At 39.1% G+C, this 19,387-nt stretch overlaps 2 protein-coding genes across 6 annotated transcripts in view; one reads left to right on the forward strand and one right to left on the reverse strand.

The window, feature by feature from the left end:
• erc2 (ELKS/RAB6-interacting/CAST family member 2) overlaps positions 1 to 3,071 on the forward strand; it is a 48,957-nt gene extending 45,886 nt beyond the window's left edge. For 2 of the 4 annotated variants that reach the window (XM_071203128.1, XM_071203127.1), the window contains 5 exons: positions 198 to 345; positions 774 to 812; positions 1,854 to 2,576; positions 2,805 to 2,875; positions 2,984 to 3,071. In XM_071203128.1, coding sequence (XP_071059229.1) covers positions 198 to 345; positions 774 to 812; positions 1,854 to 2,576; positions 2,805 to 2,834 — 940 coding nt within the window. In that variant the 3' untranslated portion in view covers positions 2,835 to 2,875; positions 2,984 to 3,071. The remainder of the gene's footprint in view (positions 1 to 197; positions 346 to 773; positions 813 to 1,853; positions 2,577 to 2,804; positions 2,876 to 2,983) is intronic. The other 2 variants (XM_071203129.1, XM_034082499.2) reach the window with 1 other exon arrangement.
• Positions 3,072 to 6,981: 3,910 nt separating this feature from the next.
• On the reverse strand, positions 6,982 to 12,844 carry LOC117446937 (protein disulfide isomerase CRELD1). Of its 2 annotated transcripts, none has more exons than XM_034083462.2 (6): positions 12,743 to 12,844; positions 9,615 to 9,786; positions 9,431 to 9,514; positions 8,667 to 8,762; positions 8,441 to 8,581; positions 6,982 to 8,371 (listed from the first exon to the last, which is right to left on the reverse strand). In XM_034083462.2, exons 2-6 carry the CDS (start codon positions 9,784 to 9,786, stop codon positions 8,151 to 8,153), a joined length of 714 nt encoding a protein of 237 aa, XP_033939353.1. In that variant the 5' UTR covers positions 12,743 to 12,844; the 3' UTR covers positions 6,982 to 8,150. The 2 variants fall into 2 exon arrangements, with proteins under 2 accessions (XP_033939353.1, XP_033939352.1); XM_034083461.2 differs by having other exon boundaries at positions 9,615 to 9,849; positions 12,743 to 12,830.
• Positions 12,845 to 19,387: the final 6,543 nt, after the last annotated feature.

Genomic DNA, 19,387 nt, shown 5'->3' on the forward strand with positions numbered 1-19,387 from the left:
GGGTTTTGACTCTGCAGACTGTTTACATAAAAACCTTCATAACACACAAGGGGACGGGTACTAACCGGAAAAGCATGACATGGGACCTTTAATTAAGAGTGGATTTGGATGGCTTACCTGTATAACATTTATTTAATGTTCTTTCTAATTCAAAGAATATAAATGCTGATAACAAAACGTTGTTGTTTCTTCTTCAGGCAACAGGCTCTGCTTGCAGCCATCAGTGAGAAAGATGCTAATATTGCACTGCTGGAGCTGTCGACCTCCAATAAAAAGAAGACCCAGGATGAGGTGCTGTCCCTCAAGAGGGAGCGGGACAAACTGATGCACCAGCTCAAGCAACACGTTAGTATTGCAGCACAATGTCAATGAAAACTGTTGGCAACATTAATCAAAATGAAAAATGTAGCTGCTCAAGGCAACTAGACATGTTTTCCATTTCATCTACGGGGGTAGTGCACACTGTTCCTCTTTGCTTCTTCAGTATGTCTCATTTTGCTGTATGAGTCAAATCTATTGTTACTGTGCAAGTCAAATCTCAAGTAATTCCATCCAGGTCCAACTCAAGTAACAAGTTCTCATTTGCAAGTCATTTGGCAGTTTTATCTGGCCATTAACATGCCATTTCATTTGAGCTTTGATAGTTTCCTATCAAAGCTGTGTTCATTTCCATAGCTGAGGTCAAATCCATTCAGTGCATAGGCCTAGTGATGTTAAATTCAAGGTGTGTTTACCAGGTCCAACCTTCAGTCTTAAATGTTTTTGCTTTCAAGCCTCAAGGCATGTCAGGTCTTCAAGGAGTCAAGTCTCAAGTAAGTAAAGTCTTGCAGCAGTCAAGTCCAAGTCTAATCTTAATCTTTGACTTGAGTCTCACTCGAAGTCTTAGATCTAAAGGTCTAGTATGATTTACACACCAGGAATTCAGGCAGCAACATTACGGCCTCTTAATGTCTCTGCAAGGGGCCCTTGCCATGATAAATTAATTAAAAAATAATGACGGTTAGACCTCTGTTTATTGTGATGTATGCTGCTTATTGTCAGTGAACTTCAACATGTTTTCAACATGACTCATGAGCAGCTCTTCTTGTAGTTTATGTACAGTCAATAACACTAAAGTATGTACACAAATGATTATCACTAATCATAATGATGTAGAGAGAATGCAGTGAAACAGCATGATTAAAGACAAATTGTGGTTATAGTGTACATAGTCCCATGTCAAGAAGGACCGACACTTAAAAGACCAGTTCAACATTTTGTAAAATATGTTATACGGTAAATATTAGTATGGAATGACTGCAGTCCACAGGAAAACAGCTGAGAGTAAGGAAGTCACTGAACCCAACCCAGAAAGAGATTTAGCATAAAACTCACCTTGAACCACATCTTTGTAATGATGTTTGTTAGTTAGTTAGTTAGTTAGTTAGTTAGTTAGTGAGCTGGGAGTGAATTTTGATGCTTTTGGACTTTTCTCTAGCTGTTTATCTTAATGCTCAGTTAGCAAGTGACTTTAGATCCGTATTTAGTGTACAGTGGTAGTGATCTAGGTATTTAACAATTTAGATTGTTCATGTATTTTTTAAACCAAATCACAGTATAGTTAAAAAATGAATACAGAGATAAATCAACTTCAGTCTGAGAATAAAAGAAACACATACGCCTCAGTGTTGTTTGCATGGTTATTGCACTGGATTGTAAAACATTATAGATGTTCCTTGTTTTTATGTCAACCCAAATGTACTAAATGCTGTGTCTTGTCCAGTCATTAACTCATTTGATGTTCATTGTGAGGGAATACTGTTCTTTTTAACAGCTGCAGATCAGCATGCACTAACAGTCCTCTCTTTCTGCAGACACAAAGCCGGATGAAGCTGATCGCCGACAACTACGAAGACGAACAATATCATCCCCACGCTCCTCACCACCCCCAGCCTCAGCCTCCCCACGCTCAGCCTCCCCACGCTCAGCCGCCCCACGCTCAGCCTCCCCACGCTCAGCCTCCCCACGCTCAGCCTCCCCATGCTCAGCCTCAGCCCCAGCCTCAGTACCCCCACCCTCCCCATGCTCCCCATGCTCCGCACACTCCCCACGCTCCCCACGCTCCTCACGCCCAGCAGACTCCATATCCCAACACCATGCATCCGCAACACCCGCAGGCCCCCCAACAGCACCCACACCCACAGCAGGCACAACCCCAATACCCTCACCCCCAGCAGCACCCCAATCAGCACCCACAGCAGCACCCCCAGCAGCACCCCAATCAGCACCCACAGCAGCACACCCAGCAGCACCCCCCACCACCTCCTCAGCACCAACAGCACCCACGACCCCCACAGCCCCAACACCCTCATCAACAGCACCCTCCCCAGCACCCACACGGACATCCTCCTCCCCAGCACCCTCACCCGCAGCACCCACACGGCCCTCCCCAACAAGGACCCCACCCCCAACATCCACATCCCCAGCACACCCAGCACCCGCATCACGGCCAACATCCACGTCACCCATCGCCCCATCATCGTGGAGGGCCGGCCCGAGGACCCCCACATGCTGGTCACCGCCCTGCCCAGGACCAGGTGAGAAGCCATTTGTTTTGTAGTTTTAAGTTAAAACAGTACTACAACTACTTAGCACTTCACTAAATCCTCTGATGCTTAGTTTTACTCGTAGACGTTTATAACATATTTTCTTTCTCACACTGCCTGCTGTTACAGAGAGGTTATTTGTTCAACTGTAACTCTGGTTTCTGTCTACTTCCTCCTCTTATGCAAATCCCTGCTGCTTGTGTGAAATGCTACCATTAGCAGGATGACGACGAGGGCATTTGGGCATAATCCTTGCTGTGACAACCAAAGCTCTAATATTGTTTTGAGGGGTGAGATATGTTTAAGACGTTATAACTTTATGATTCTCAGTTTCTTCACGCTTTATAACTTTATAACAGCTGCATGACGCCTTGATTTTTGTAATATCTCACATTCAGATGATTCAGTCACTACTGGAGTAGCACAGCCATGCCACGATGTTGAAACACTACCCGACCAAACATGTATTACCTTCACTCAGTCGACACTCAGCAATGGGACTTTTGTTTATTTTCTCTGGGGACGAGGAGGGGGCACTCAGGTGTGCAGGTCAGGCGGGGAGACTGACAGCTGATCAGGTAATTTCCAACACATAATGTACAATGACACACACACAATGAATCTAATCAAATTAAATGTACAAACTTACTCTATTTAGTTTTTCTCTGCTCAAGGTGACCTGGGACCTCTTCTCTGTGTGAAACAGGAGCAGCCGTCCTCTTCTTCCTCTGTACAGAAACACAGATGCAGGACTACATTAAAATGATATTGATGCCCATAGAGACAGATGTGACCTGTCAGATTCTTGCTTGAACATGGCATGTGATCAACATAGCCCTGCGTCTCACAGAGGTCACCTCACCTGTCTGTCACCTGCTGATCACTATACCTCTTCAGGCCAACAACGCCCTCTCCATCCACCCAGCAGAGATCTCATGACTGCCTGCCAGAGCCTAGTATTTGTTCCTCATCCTCCTCCCTGCGATGGATCAAGATCCTGGTCTTCTTGCTGTCTGTTTCTCCTACCCATGATCCCTCTGGCTGCCTTCCCCACCTGACTCTGTCCTGGTTTCTTGATCCTCACTGCCCTGCTGACCCACCTGGTGACATCTGACCCCTCGACCTGGCTGTCATCACCCTCATTACTATTCTGTAGTTTTAATCATTTGATCGTGTCGATGAGCTAATTTACCCTTTGTGGCACACAGTGACCTCTTTTTTACCTTTATACATGCCAACACACAACACATCTGTTTAGAGGCACTTGCTTTTTCCACACACCAGATTAGATCGTTTTCTGTTTTACTTTCTTGTTGGTAAAAGGGAGAGCTTAAAGCCTGCTGATAGTATGCCTTTAGCCTTGCCTGCAGTGGTGGGGTTCCCTTGGCTACTGAAGCAGGGCCTTCCAGCTCATGGGCTTGTTATAGCCTCAAGGCTGTGGGTGCTATCAATGTTTCTCTTCATCTTACCTCATTTTAATCAAAAGTAGTCAACAAAAGAATCAATCTATGCAGAAGTCAATGTAGAGTGAATGCATTTTTATTCCCACATCCTTGCTCAAATTTATCACCAAAAGTGTAATCAACCATCCAATCAGAGCGGCCAAGAGAGGGTTAAAAAAAATAATCAGTCATTTTACCTTTCCTTTCTGATACTATGCACCTATGCACCCCCTCCGTGTTGCAGGAATTTTTACTAATGGTGCTTCTGCTGGTGCTCAAACTAAATGGTGTCAGAAGACCTGGTCAAGAGCATCTTTTAGTCCTTTTACAGTAGAGGGACTTGATCCCAAAACGGGCTTCACAAACAACTGTAAGACTGCTTTGTACATACGTCTTGACCTTATGAATAACAATTACTTCAAGACCCACACAGAGGTGATGGTATGAAGAGTGCTACTATAAATACAGTATAGACTATAAGGTGGAGGTTCAATCGATGTTTTCCCCGCAGGTCTGTCTGTACCATTGACACCCCATCTCTGACTACAGTATGGTCCTGCTCCCCTCTCCGGTGTGACCACCCCAAACATAGTGACCTGTTTTCTCCTTCTCAACAAGGTGGCCTGTGCCTCGTAAAAACTCTACACAATATATATGATAGATATTCATATATATTATACATATAGAGAGAAATCTATAGTGTGTCTATATGTGGTAAGAAAATCGTTTCAAACTGACAAGATATATATGTTTTTTTCTTCATGGTTATTTTTCTAACTGGCTGGAGGTCAGTGAGATGTCTTATTTAGAGTGTTGAGTGGTGTGATTTTCCTCTGATTTGTACATTGTGAGAAAACCTTTCAGCAACAAGAAACATTCCCTGTCTGAAAACAGAACAGCCCAAAAAGAAAAAAATATAAGAGCTTTAGAGCAGTTTGAGGAATAGAAGTATATCCAAGTCTATTTAGAAGTGTATAAAATATGACATTATTACATTCCTTCCTTATGAAAACATCACTTGGCTTGTGGTGACAACTTCGAACAAAAAAAAGACTGAATTTTGCAGCTCACATCAGTAGCAATGAGATTATGGCTGCTGGACTAAAGCACTCAGAAACTTGCACTTGTGAGTGATGACTATCACGTTTAACATCCAAGTAGAGGTTCGAGTAACTCTGTCGGGATGCATTTCTTTCGCGTGTTTGTCGTCGTTGTCGTCTTGTAAACAGAAGTGGTGACATACGTGACTGTGACAGCTGATCAAGTAGAAAAAACAACTCGCATTATATAGTGAAATATGAATTAGACTGTTACAATCCCCTACTTCCTCTCCCTCCCTTCATTGTGCCTGTGTCTCCTTTATATGGCCAAGTGTTGATTGTTGTATGTAAATGTCTTTCCATCTACCCATCTTCCAAAAAGTGTGTCCGCTTCACCTATGAACCTACATACATCCTGTCACTGACCAAGAATCCATTGATGTGTGAAACTTTCGTGGTTGTGTTTACAAATGTTAAAAGAAAGGTCCTGATTTGGAATTTTCTTTTTATGGGAAGACAATGCAAACAGACAGAGGAGCAAAAATCCTCTCAATCCACCATCGGGGGGCCGAGTGCAATTCCCCGACTTTCAGGTCCTTATCTTTTGAATACTTGAAGTAGGGGGTTCTCCTAATACCATATATGATTTACATGGTAGAACACATGAAACATTTCAATTGTGCGTATGCATGCTGAATTTTACATAACGTGCCAACTGAAAGCGACGACGTAAGGATAATCTCCTGTTCTCTATGCAGAGCGATTTCTCAACTGTTGTGTCAAATAAAAAAATGGTAGGAGACACAGAGGCTGGGGCTTGTTCCCTGGGTTTAAACGAAAGACTAATCATGGGTGTGAAAGACGAACATCGCACTCAGTGTGAGGTGGAGTCAAGAAGTCAAGTCTGTGGCTGGAGGCAGCCGTGTAGAAAAATACTTGAAAGGCCTGTAGGTTCACCAGTTATTTTCAAAAGGCCTTTGAGAAAAAAGTATGAAAAGCCGAACATTTTCACTTTATCGTTGTATACAGATTGTTTTTCTTGAACTGTATGTTGCTGAAAACTTTGGATTAAACAAATCACTGTGACCAATGCCAGAAACATTTTTTTGTTTTGACAGAACAAAAATTGTTTACATTTTTATTCTTCATTTTTTGTATTTAAGTTAACTTAATTTTTTTCTATGGTTTAAGCTTATAAAATATGCCAGTTTGAGACTGTACTATTTGTATAAGTAAATGTTTTGAGCTGTACAGTAAAGATCTAGGAACACGTTAAATGTGAGTGTCCAGCATGCTGAATGATTACTTGTGCGAACGTGAGCTAGCCTCCCATGATGCATCATTCCTCATTCATTACTTGCATCTGCATCGTGATGTTGTGTTTGAGAGTGATGTGTGTCTCACTTACTGTGTCCCCTTAGTAGACAGCCTGTGCAGTTTTGTGAGAGTGCAGCATGATTTTGGGGTTGCTTGTGTAAATGTATTCAGAATAGAGAAAGGAGTGATAGTACGTGTGAGTGTGTGTGCACATAGCTGCTTTTATGGATGTGGGTGTGTGTGTCATGAATGCATAAGAGAAAAATCTATTTAAAAAACTTTATCAGAGGAAGTCCATGGAGAAAAAAGAGAGAGAGACTGAGTCAAAGTTTTGAATGAAGCATGGATACTCTGTGATGTTTTCTGTTTGTTTTTTTAACCCTCCGAGGCTATCCTCAGCTCCCCAGTTTGCTATTGTACGTGATGTAACAGAATACTATTGAGTGTTGGCCAGTTTGTTTATATCCATCAAATAAAGGTGACTTTCTTTCTGTCTCTGTTGGCATTTTTCTACTCAAATCTTAATTATAAGTACTTTCTAGTAATACTACGATCATTATATGCAACTGTTGGATAGTGCAAACACGATATACTATATTGTAGTACAGGTACAAACTTTATTTTTCGTGAATACAAATACAATGTCATTGATACAGTATTGGGAGAAAATCCAAGCAAGCTGTACATTATTTTTAAATCTATCTATAGTTAATAACATTTTATTTTGTTGGCACCAAATACCAAAACAAGGCATCTAAAGCTAGAAAAATGTCTAACACCATAACAACTTTCTACTAAACCTTGCAGTCTTCCAGTAATTGGAGATTGTGTTGACAACAGAACCAACTCAATCCACAGACTGTAAAATAAGGTTAAGAATCTCCAGACTATAAACTGGTAGGTGCGCCTTAAATAAAGCTTTGTCAACACAAATGTTAAAGGTCAAGAATAAACAACCACATTCCTTTTGAGAAGCTCGGTACCACAGACTTAATGAAAACTCAAAACATGTAACATCCAAACCAGTGGGGGAAAGACAAATATGTAGTTAGCGGAGAGAAGCTGCAGGGACAGAGAAAAGTGTCACTTCTCCAGGTTCATGTAACTAAAACTTGAATTGTATTAAAATGTTTCCTATTAAAAGGAAAGGTTGGTTCTGCACAAACACCTTAAAGGTGGGGTAGGTAATTCACTTTAGAAACACTTGTTATATTCCATGGAATGCTCTTAACATCCTGATAGCAAGGAATACATTAAATGCTTTGACAATAAATATATATAAATATTTCATCTGTGGAAGCCGTGGCGCTGTAAAAAGCAAATCCAATTATCTGCCTCAGCCCGCGGCAGATAATTGGATGGCCTACCTGCCTGTCAGCCTTCCATCTCGTGCCTTCATTGGTCATGTGCGCATTCGTGTGTGTTAGAGGAGGGGCTCTGTAAGGAAGTCTGAAGGAAGGGGCAGATTTTTTTCGGTTGTGTACTTTCAAATTCTAGCTTACTCGTTTTTGAATAAATGCTGGTTTCTCCGTTCTTACCTACCCTCAAGTATTTTATACATTTTTGTTCATGATAGTGCAGTGCTTAAATGTTTGCCACAACAATTTCTCTAACTGAGAGAAAAGAGTGACAAATATGACCATCTTTCAGAGCAAAATACTTTCATATCAAAAACTAATATTGTTATAAACAAACGTGAATGCGCACGATTCAGTTGCATTTTCTGAACAGTGATTCTTTAAGTTGCTGGCATAGTACTATTTGTGTTAACGTCCGCTTACAAAGTTGTTTAACAAACGGTCCCCCCTGTCAGAAAGCCAGTACCCTGCCATGGCTGCCACTGCCCCCATAAATATAGATGTGTAGACCATATCTCCTTTGGCAGCTAGTGTGGCCAGAGCACAAAGCACCACCCCGAAGAACATCTGCTGCAGCACCTCCACCTCGTCGTCCTGGATATCCTCAAACAGACCTTTGTCCTGAACGCCTGCACAGAGAGGTACACATGTGAGAGGCTGCAGTCAGGTGAGGTGCATGGGATTGTGATGAGACTCACGAGGCTGCTGCTTCCTCACACAGACACCATCTTTGTGGATGAATGCCTCAGCACAGTCACAGCGGAAAGAGCCTTCTGTGTTGGTACAGATCTCATCCAGACCATGGCAGGCAAGTACCCTTTCACTGCATTCATCTATATCTGAGAGAAACAAGGAGAGCTTCATTATGCAATCTCATCTGGAGCACAAATTCATTCTTTCAAATATTATGTTTAAGGTATTCACCCAAACATTTGGACCCTGTCAGTGAGTACCCAGAGGCACACTTCCTGCAGCGTGCTGGTCCACTGCCCATACAGCCCACACAGGCCGGGTCGCAATCTGAGGAAAGAGTGATCATTACATTTATTCATTTACAAAACAAGGCTTGATATTGCCTGAGCATTGATACATGATAATATATGTTAAAAACATAAAATTAACTAGTGAAAGATTTACATTGTATTTTATATTCTCAACTGGTTGTATGTAAGGAAACCAACTTTGTGTTTGTGATTAAACTTAGTTTTCTCACTCACAATATCATTAACTGACATTGAGGATATATTCATATATTTGGCTGTTTGGTTGAGCTGTCTGAGACACTGATGACTTTTACCTCCTTTTGTCCGTTTTAGGGCTCTATTTCTAAGTATATAAATCAATAGAATAGAAAATTAATACATGGATAGGATATATATAAAGGATATATTTGTTAGCCCTGTATCAGTCAAACAATGTAATACATTAGCTGGCTTCAGCCTCACAAAGGTAAGGATTTACTATTTTTCTGTAAATTGAATATCTTTAGGTTTTGGGCTGTTGGTTGAGCTAAACAAGGTGTTTGAGGATGTCTTCCTAACCCTCTGGTAAATTATGATTGATATGTTTCCACTGTTTTCTGGCATGATATGTTTACTTTATTCAGTTATTTATTTAATTTGGTCTTAATTATTTCTATAGAAGAATGTAACATATTAAGTATTTTACGCAGATTGTAGACCACTGACCTCTGCAGTCAAACGAACCCTGTGTATTGAAGCAGTATCTGTTTGTAGGACAGATACCCAGCTCAGTGCCACACTCATCAATGTCTGAAACAGATCAAAACACGCATTCATTAAAATACATTTAGAACATTAGTCTGCTTGTCCTATACCAAACATAAATGTGAAGGTAAGCTCTGCACAGTACCTACACAGGTGTTATTGTGGAGTGTCCATCCTGCTCTGCATTGTTCACACTGGTCATGTTCTGGGCCTGAACACTTGCTGCAGGAATCTGGACAGCTGAGCACCTGAGCAGCCAGCAGACCACAAAGCCACGCAGCCTGCAGAGGGTTCCTGTGGAGCGTCCTGACTGCCATCTGTTCCATTAGGTCCAAAATATCGCAGTTTAATCCATCTATAAACTGTATGTACGTTTAAAGCTAAGAAGCAGAATTTACATTAATAATACAAAAAGAAGGATATCTTCGTATAATTGTACATCTGTTCAAATATAAATATAAAGAGAGACGGCTAGGAATAGGTTGAACTGAGTAAGAAGACCTTAAACTAACTTCAATGTTATGAGCAATTTAGGTGGTTTACATTTTAAAGTGAGATGATAAACAAAAACATAATACACTAAAAACAAACATAGACTTCTAGCTATTAATTGTTGTCATATTCAGTTATGTACACAGTCTTACTTATGTTGGCAGAGTTTGTTCAGTATATGAGATTGTTGTATGCATGCAGATGAGTGTGTGTAAGCATTTGGTATATTGTTAGATCTTTCTTTTTTCCCCTCCAATACTTGTAAAGCACATTAAGGGTCACGGGTGTACAAGGAGTGGACCCAAAAGCATGAATGCAGACACAGGATTCAAGTATCAAAAAGAGTCTTTACTTGAAAAGCAGTTATATAAAAATATAATGAATAACAAAACCACAGGATCGGCAGATCCAGAAAAATACATACAATGATAAATCGACACTAAATGCTTACCTAACAAATAAATTAGAAAAATACTTCTACCTGATCTTACTATAATTACTAATATGAACAATAACCGTAACGATAACTTAGAAGAGTTTGGTAAACGCTGGAGAGTTAAGACACAAAACAATCTGGCAACAGACAGGGAGACAGGACACTATATAAGTGGACACAGGTGGAAAACAATCAGGGGCGGGGCAGAGACTGACGATGCGGGAAGAAAAGGAAACAGGAACGAGACAAGGTGATTACAAAATAAAACAGGAAGTGAAACATAAAAAACTAAACTAACAAAAAACATTTAACACAGTTGCCAACGCACAACATTAAGTTTATTGGTAGAAAAATGTGCTCTATAGAGCAAGCTGTATTGCCTTCTCTACATTTACCTGACAGCTAGATTCAATTTTACAAACAAGCACATGACCTGCTTACAATGTTTGATGCATTGTTATAGACAAAATTAGTATATGGGGCATTCTACCGAATTAGTGCAAAGTGCGGTCCCACAACAAGAAAAACGATTTAACAAAACAATTAAGTATTCAGACATAGATATTTACTAAGAATATGTTATGGTCTATTTAAACATAAGGCATTAAAGTATATAGTGATAAGCTTAATATATACAAAAACATAATTCATAAGGTACTTTAAGTAGCTTTTCCCCAACCCTGACATCTAAATTCCAATTTCTGTGAATAACACTTAAAAACATTTTTATTTTATTTTGTTCAATGGTGTATTTAGAAGATCTTTATGATTACATTCAAACGGAAGTTGGAATATTTAGATTTATTGTGGGTTTCATTTTTTAATAAAAAAACTATACTCAAAAAATCATGTCCCCAGTTTTCATGTCACTACCGAAACACAAGGTGTTTTAGTCCAATGGCTGAGTCTGGTTTTTAGCCACACACCCCTGCATTTTTGACTAGGCAGTGACACTGCATCCCTGTCCCTCATGGCTGAATGGCAAGTAGCTATATCCCATACTTTTGATATAAATCTGTTCCAAAATCTGAAAATCGGCGTGTAACCTTAAGAAATGTCACTATCGAACACATATTATCTTCAATTAAGTAAACTTTTTCAGAGTTTTATGCAAAGTATTATGTTTTTATGTGTGTTAACCTCTTCAAAAACGTGTATGCCTGCCAAGTACTTGCTAGCATTCTTTTGTTATGCTCAATTTTCGCTAGAATCGTCACTACCGAAACATATGGTTTCGTTTCGCTAGTGACAAAATGGAATGGTAAGCAGGTAAATCCCATAGTTTTGAAATAAATGTGTTTTAAAGTCTGAAAATCAGTGTGTTAATGTAAAGGTATCCTATTGTATATGTGTAGGCATATATTATAGGTCTCAGATATATAAAAAACATGTCTATTAAGTGTTTTGCTCAAAATACCAAACAGATCACCCATTCTAGCCTCATCCCCCTCTATTTCAGCTTGTTACTAAAGTGCTGATTCTGGGTCAGTAGCTTCAAACATTCACACTTCAACATAAGGCATGTTATGAGTTAAGATTAAGCAATAAGGTTGAGGGAATATGATACAACCTTGAGAACAAAATACTGCAGTCACTACCGAAACAGTGGATGTTTTGAAGTATATTGACTTATCAACTAAAATGATATGATACTGATTGGTTTAATGTATGTTCAATTTCAACAATCAAATCATCAACTCTGGAATCAATATGATCAGTATTATGCATTTTACAAAGAAAGTTTGCATTATGATTTTTATGGATTGTATAAATTGAACTTTGAAATTTGATTACAAATTTAATTTGATTGATTTAATTGTGAAAAGTGAACCCTCAATACATATGTTAAAATACTATTTAGAGAAGGGAAGGTAAAACAATCTTAACAGGTTAATATAATGCTTTTTTACTACAGTGTTGTATCTACTATGTTTCGGTAGTGACCATTTTTGGTAGAGGAAGAACATTCCAATACAGTCTGAAAATACGATATATAAAAATGTACGGTTATTTTTACTAGATATGTGTAATTTAGATATGGTACAACTACAACATATATATGGACAAAGTTATGGGAAAAAAACATACAACATTTCAAAACATTTCCAACCTGACTTTGCACCAATTCGGTAGAATGGCCCATAAATAAAGGTTAGCTTCACCATAAACACAACCATTAAAAAGCTGCTTAAATGCTTCACATTTCACTCTGATTTACTTTGCAATTTCGAAATTAATTAAGCTAATAATACTTAAATAGTGCTACATTTATATTATGTAAAAGCACAGCAACCATTAAGATGTACTCAAAACAAACGGTAGACATGCGTTAAGGGTTTATTTACCTCCTCTGTGTGCGTCGACTGACTCTTGGACTGACTCAGCACTCTGTCGGTCTTAATAAAGTTTAAAAAGGGTGAATACAACTGACACACAAGTTATCACACTTCAACACTCCTTCGTGGTTTGATGCCAAAAATAAACCAAACATCCCGAGCGGGCGGAACATCGAGTTGCCTCATAGCACCGCCCCTTTGAGATGTAGTGAATACTTTTAACAAGCGCTCCTCCGCGTCTTTAAACTGACACTATATTGCACCAATCAGATCCACAGCCCTTGACTGGAGATGGCCAATGAAAATCTGACATCCACCATGCACAAAAATAAGCACATGTATTTATAAACCAGTGTTGACAGACGGACAGTACATGGATATGATAAGTCTGTTACATTTGAGGTTAAACATTATGAAGCTTAAAGGATAGGTCTCAGGATGTTCTACATGTTTCTTCTTATAACAAATTTGATTTAATCCTTAAACAAGCAGTGCGTGTAGGTGTAGCCGAAACTTGATATAACGTATTAATCTACCGTAGACCACAGTTTTTCGCACAAAACATTAAAATCAAAGGTCTCCCACATTGTAACATTTAACTTCATAACAATGAACATTCAGTCCTGTTGTTGTGCTCCCTATCTCTGTTTCTTATCCTATATCTAATAGAACTGCTCGGGTTTTGATAGATTGAGTGGAGAAGTTCATGAGATCTTTTTAGAGGGTTATCAAGAATAACTTTTATCCAATGACCTTTTCCCTCTGTCTGTGTATTCTCTTGTTCCGATTAACCCTCTTGTTTTGTATCTATATCTACGCCGGGATCCGGAGTCGAGTCTGATCCTCTTGCTGTAGTCCTGTGTCCTGGATCCTCTATCCTGAGTTCTGGATTAAGTCGTGGACTTCGGGTCGTGGCTGAACCTGTCTCTGCCAACCTGATCTCACCAGAATGCGTGACTCCACCACAGGTTGGTCTCTGCGGTCCTGCCTTGGGTCTCGTCATGCTGCTTCCCTGATTCCACAGGATTGTAGCCGACATCCTCGTGGATTCATCTTCTTATTACAGACACATGCATTTCCTAACATTCGGTCTATGCTGCAAAATGTATTATCTCTTCGATTTACACACGGCATCTATTGCACGTCTGTCCGTCCTGGCAGAGGGATCCCTCCTCTGTTGCTCTCCCTGAGGTTTCCCCCATTTTTCCCCCTTAAACTGTGGGTTTTTCTCTGGAAGTTTTTCCTTGTACGATGTGAGGGTCTAAGGATAGAGGGTGTCGTTTTCCTCATACTGATATTCTGAACAATCTGTGCTGTTGTATTTGCTGTAAAGTGTCTCTACTGTAGGCTATTTTTTAGGGATGCACGATATTGGTTTTTTGAAACCGATAACGATACCGATAACTTCCTGCTTCTCAAGACCGATACCGATAACAAACAAAAAATTACGCCACTAATTATTTTAACGCATGTGTATTTTTTTTCCTTGGCCGCCCCGTAGTTTCAGAGCGCATCGACTTTAAAATACCATCTACAAGCTGATGCTGACAGCCCCGCTCCAGCCGCCCGCTTGTGGCAGACCACACTTCCACGCTCACCGGCAGGCACCGACTGGCCATCTGGAGGACCGGGAGGGTGTGTGTATGTGCAACCCAGTCTCACGGCATTTCGTGTTCACCAACACGATTTTTAATCTATTGATTCGTGTTCACCAACACGATTTGCCCCTTTTTTTCGTGTTGCACAGCACGATTTTAAAAGCAATGTATTTCTACTGGTAACGTAATTCGTGCCTGCAGGCTGCAGCACGTCTTTTTCTCCGGTCAGGTCGTGGAAGACCGGAAGCTGTGTGGTTCATAAAAACATGTTCTTACTCAATATCAAGCCACAATTATTGCTTTTATTTTAAATCGTATAATTTCGGACTTTTGTTTCCGTCTGTGAGGAAAATAAATGGGGCTCAGAGCCTCAGGATACTGAAATCTGTATTTTTAAATATTTGTTCCTTCTAATTTGTTATTCTTTTCAAAATAACACACTGTTATTTACTCACCAATAACACACAATTATCCTTGCTTTTATTTATTGGTTTAATTCCATAATCTCTGGCTTTTTTGGTGTCCGTCAGGAACTGAATTTCAAAATAAAAATAACCGGAAACAGACGTAGGCCTATAAGGGACATTTCGAGCATCATTGCGATTGTCAACATTTCTGAGTTTAGGATGGCCGAAGACACTACACTACCCATAATCCCCAGCTATCGTTTAGGACTACAGTACCCGTAAGGTTACACAGAGCGTCAAACAGCTGTGTGAAATGGAACGAAACCACGCCAGAGTATCCAAAACTGGAATCGAACACCCCCCCAGAACTACACATGCTGGCTATTGTGTTTCGCAAAATGTTCTATGGGACGTCTCTACTGAACGTTTTCGTTTTTCCCACAATTAGAAGTTGCCATTATTAAACACATTGGTGTTATCAAATGTAAAACATATAATTAATAAATGGGTGAAAATCACTTGTGTCCATAATGCGCAGCATTAATATATACCCACATGACAGCTCATTGCTACTTTGTAATTCTACTCCACTACAATTCAGAGGTTAACCTGGTATTTTTACTCCACTGCATTTATTTGAGTTACTTTGCAGATTCTGATTAATTATGTGAAATATAAACAACCCTTAAATCAGACTTTAGTTACACCTGAGTAAAATTCAGGTAAGGTGATTGTCAAGTGCCAACAATCAGGAGAGATATTTGATAGTTGGTGCTTGAGAAGACTAAACGTGTATCTGCAATTGACATGAATGGAAACAAGTAATAAAGTATATTCATTACTCGTTATTTTTGGTTCTTAAAAACAGACAAAGTAATTATCGTAGGTGACTTTAATATTCATGTTGACGATGATAAAAATAGCCTTACTGTTGCATTTAATTAGATTCTGTTGGTTTCTGTCAGAGTGTAAATAAACCAACCCACTGCTATAATCACACTCTCGACCTTGTTCTGACTTATGGTATTGAAATTGAGCAACTATTAGTCGAACCGCATAATCCTGCTTTATCCGACCATTTCTTAATAACTTTTGAAGTACTGTTACGAGACTACAAAGCATTAGTCAAAAGCTCTTGCAGCAGAAACCTATCTGTTAGTGCTATAGCCACATTTAAGGAAGAGATTCCACCAATACTTAACTCGATAGCATGTCTGCATGTAGGGGAGGAAACTTATACAAAATGTACACCACCCCAAATTGATCATGTTGTTGATAGTGCTATAGATGCGCTGCGAATACAATTAGACTCTGTTGCTCCTTTGAAAAAGAAGAAAATAAAACAACATAGATTAGCTCCATGGCATAATGCCGAAACCCGCAAAATAAAGCAAAAGTCTAGACAACTTGAAAGGATATGGCGTTCCACTGAACTTGAAGAATCTCGTTTAATTTGGCATATTACTCTCAATGAATATAAGACAGCACTGCGTAAAGCGAGAGCAGCCTACTACTCTTCATTAATAGATGAGAATAAGAATAATGCAAGATTTCTTTTCAGCACTGTAGCCAGGCTGAGCCTTCTATTCCCATAGCACTCAGTAGTAATGATTTTATGTGCTTTTTTAACGATAAAATTGTTACTCTTAGAAACAAAATTAATGACCTCTTGCCTTTGACCAGTATAGTGTTATCAACAGCTCCCGGAAACGTAAGTTCTAATATTACATTAGATAGTAAACTAGAATGCTTTTCAGCCATAAACCTTGAACAATTACATTCAATGATTCTCTCTTCTAAACCATCAACGTGCATGTTAGACCCAATTCCAACTAAGCTGTTGAAGGAAGTTTTTCCATTAATTAGCACTTCTTTATTAAATATTATGAATATGTCTTTATTATCAGGCTATGTTCCACAATCATTCAAAGTAGCAGTGATAAAACCGCTTCTTAAAAAGCACAACCTCGATCCAGAGGTTTTAGCCAACTATAGACCTATTTCTAATCTTCCGTTCCTCTCAAAAATTATTGAGAAAGCGGTCGCAAAACAGCTGTGTGATTACTTAAAAAACAATGATTTATTTGAAGATTTTCAGTCTGGCTTTAGAACACATCATAGCACAGAGACATCTCTGGTTAAAGTCACCAATGATATTCTAATAGCCTCAGACAAGGGACTTGTCTCTATTCTTGTTTTACTCGATCTCAGTGCTGCATTTGATACTATCGACCATGACATCTTATTGCAAAGACTAGAGCACTTAGTCGGCATACAGGGAACTGCTTTAGGCTGGTTTAGGTCCTATCTATCTAAACGCTCTCAGTTTGTACGTGTTAACGATGAATCTTCCACGCAAACCAAAGTTAGCCATGGAGTGCCACAGGGCTCAGTGCTCGGACCTATTTTGTTCACATTATATATGCTTCCGTTAGGCAATATTATAAGGAATCATTCTGTAAACTTTCATTGTTATGCGGATGATACTCAACTATATTTATCAATCAAGCCTGATGAAATCATCTAAATAAAATTCAAGATTGCCTTAAGGACTTAAAAACGTGGATGACCTTAAACTTTTTGATGTTAAACACGACCAAAACTGAAGTTATTGTACTTGGCCCGAAGAATCTACAAAACAAATTATCTAAAGATATACTAACTATTAGGGGTGTAACGGTTCACAAACATTTCGGTTCGGTACGTACCTCGGTTTTTAGGTCACGGTTCGGTTCGGTACGTTTTCGGTACAGCAGAAAAAATTATCACAAAACATAACATATTTTTTTTTAATTATTATTAAACTGTGAATAATGTATTCACTCAAATAAATGCAAAATATAATAAAATAAACATTAAGGTGCAGCATTTCGATGAACTGAAATAATCTGTATTTGAACTTTACTGTACTAGTACTCACAAAACATAAACTATTAGTTTTGGGTTTTTAATTATTATTAAACTATGAATATTCACTCAAATAAATATAAAATATAATAAAATAAACATTAAGGTGCAGTTTTTCGATGAACTGAAATAATCTGTATTTGAACTGTACTGTACAACACACTCTCACTCCCTAAGCGTCCAATAGCGACGTTTGGTCAGTGTCCGTGGCGTCCAATTTTGACGCTCCTAGTCTCCTTCAGCGTCATAAAGGGACGCAAATAGCTTTCAACTGATTGCAATGTATTCCCATCTGCGTCGGGATTTGACGCTCATGGAAGCACGGCATTCGTTTATGCCGGCTGCCCTTAAAGGCAATGTGAGCATCCATTCCCATTGGATAACGGAGAATTTTACACCCGGAAGTAAGTACTCCTCTTACTGTCGATTGATTTTACAGTGATATCTGCACTACTCATCGACTAAAAAACACCAGATTATCCTTGTTAATTACACAACATTGATTGGTTTAAATTGTGTGCAATGCTTTTGTATTTTTCCCCTTCGATTCGGAGAAACAAATATGTTTTCTGAGTAAAGGATGGCAGAAGACACTACACTACCCAGAATCCCCAGCTATCGTTTGGCCTACACCATGTGCTCTGTTTGACAAACCCCGTTTTTTTCACCATTCATTCCGATGGCTGGCGTCTATGTCACGTGATCTTCAAATTTCTCCCTGCAGAAAAAGAAAACATGGCCGAAATTCGTTTTATTCTCGGTAGAAAAGGTCTATTTTAAAGTTAGTTTGGCCATTAAAATGCGTTTTGATGTCATTTGATGCGAGAAATATGAGTTGTTATTTCAGATTATGTGTGCAGTGGATGTACATGATCTTTAGTTTGCTAGTTATTACGAAGATTACTTCAGGAAATCGCGACGTTTTCATTGTTACCAAGGTGGTTGCTAGGGACGCTGCTATCGATATTATTTCTGTTATGTTGTGTAACTGTTTAATGGTGTTATCTTTATTGCTACCCCCTTCCCCGTCAATGTATAGTGTTGGTCCACAGCCTAAACATATTAGTTTAACAAAATCCGCATCTAAAGATAGCCTACGTTATTTCCCCCCTGTGCAATTCCAGTCTCAGAGCACATCGTCATTAACAAATACCGGAAACAGACCAAAATAATAATAATACCTTATTCCGAGTGTGCTTGCTTTTCTCTTTGAAAGTCATCACATAACGGCATTGTAATACACGGTTCGGCTGCATTACATATTACATATCTGCCGTAGTTCTGTATTTATAGAGCCCTGATGAGAAGACAAACATGAGGAACTGAAAACGTGACGTGGATCATAAATATATCAGCCATTAAACAACATCTTACATTTCTTTTCACACAATACGTCTCCTTGCAGTATCAACACTAATTCGGCTCACTTTTATATTTGATCCAATTGGTAGATAGGCTGTATTTACACCATAAAGGTGCACAGCTGATATAAAGGGACACCTGGTGGTTAAAGCATGTTATTGAATTTCAATATTTGTATTATTAGATATTAATACGATCCCTATAAAGTATATTCATTACTCGTTATTCTCTACTAATAGTTCATTAAAGACTGTATGTAATGACTATTTTGCACATCCCTTTCAATATTTCAAGATTTTCTAAGGTTTATTGACATATCATACAGGCCTACACAACTGTGGTGTAGTTCTGCACTGAATGAAAAACTTGGGTTGCAGGTT

This window comes from Pseudochaenichthys georgianus, chromosome 5 (genome assembly GCF_902827115.2).
Source record: "Pseudochaenichthys georgianus chromosome 5, fPseGeo1.2, whole genome shotgun sequence".
In the NCBI taxonomy this organism is placed as follows: domain Eukaryota; kingdom Metazoa; phylum Chordata; class Actinopteri; order Perciformes; family Channichthyidae; genus Pseudochaenichthys; species Pseudochaenichthys georgianus.

Excerpts from the sequence above, each read along its gene's own strand:
- LOC117446937 (XM_034083461.2), bottom strand. The coding sequence starts at position 9,795 with ATGGAACAGATGGCAGTCAGGACGCTCCACAGGAACCCTCTGCAGGCT. Across the intron at positions 9,515-9,614 it reads CCACAATAACACCTGTGTAG|ACATTGATGAGTGTGGCACT; the intron begins GTACTGTGCAGA and ends GATCTGTTTCAG. Across the intron at positions 8,582-8,666 it reads GACAGGGTCCAAATGTTTGG|ATATAGATGAATGCAGTGAA; the intron begins GTGAATACCTTA and ends TGTTTCTCTCAG.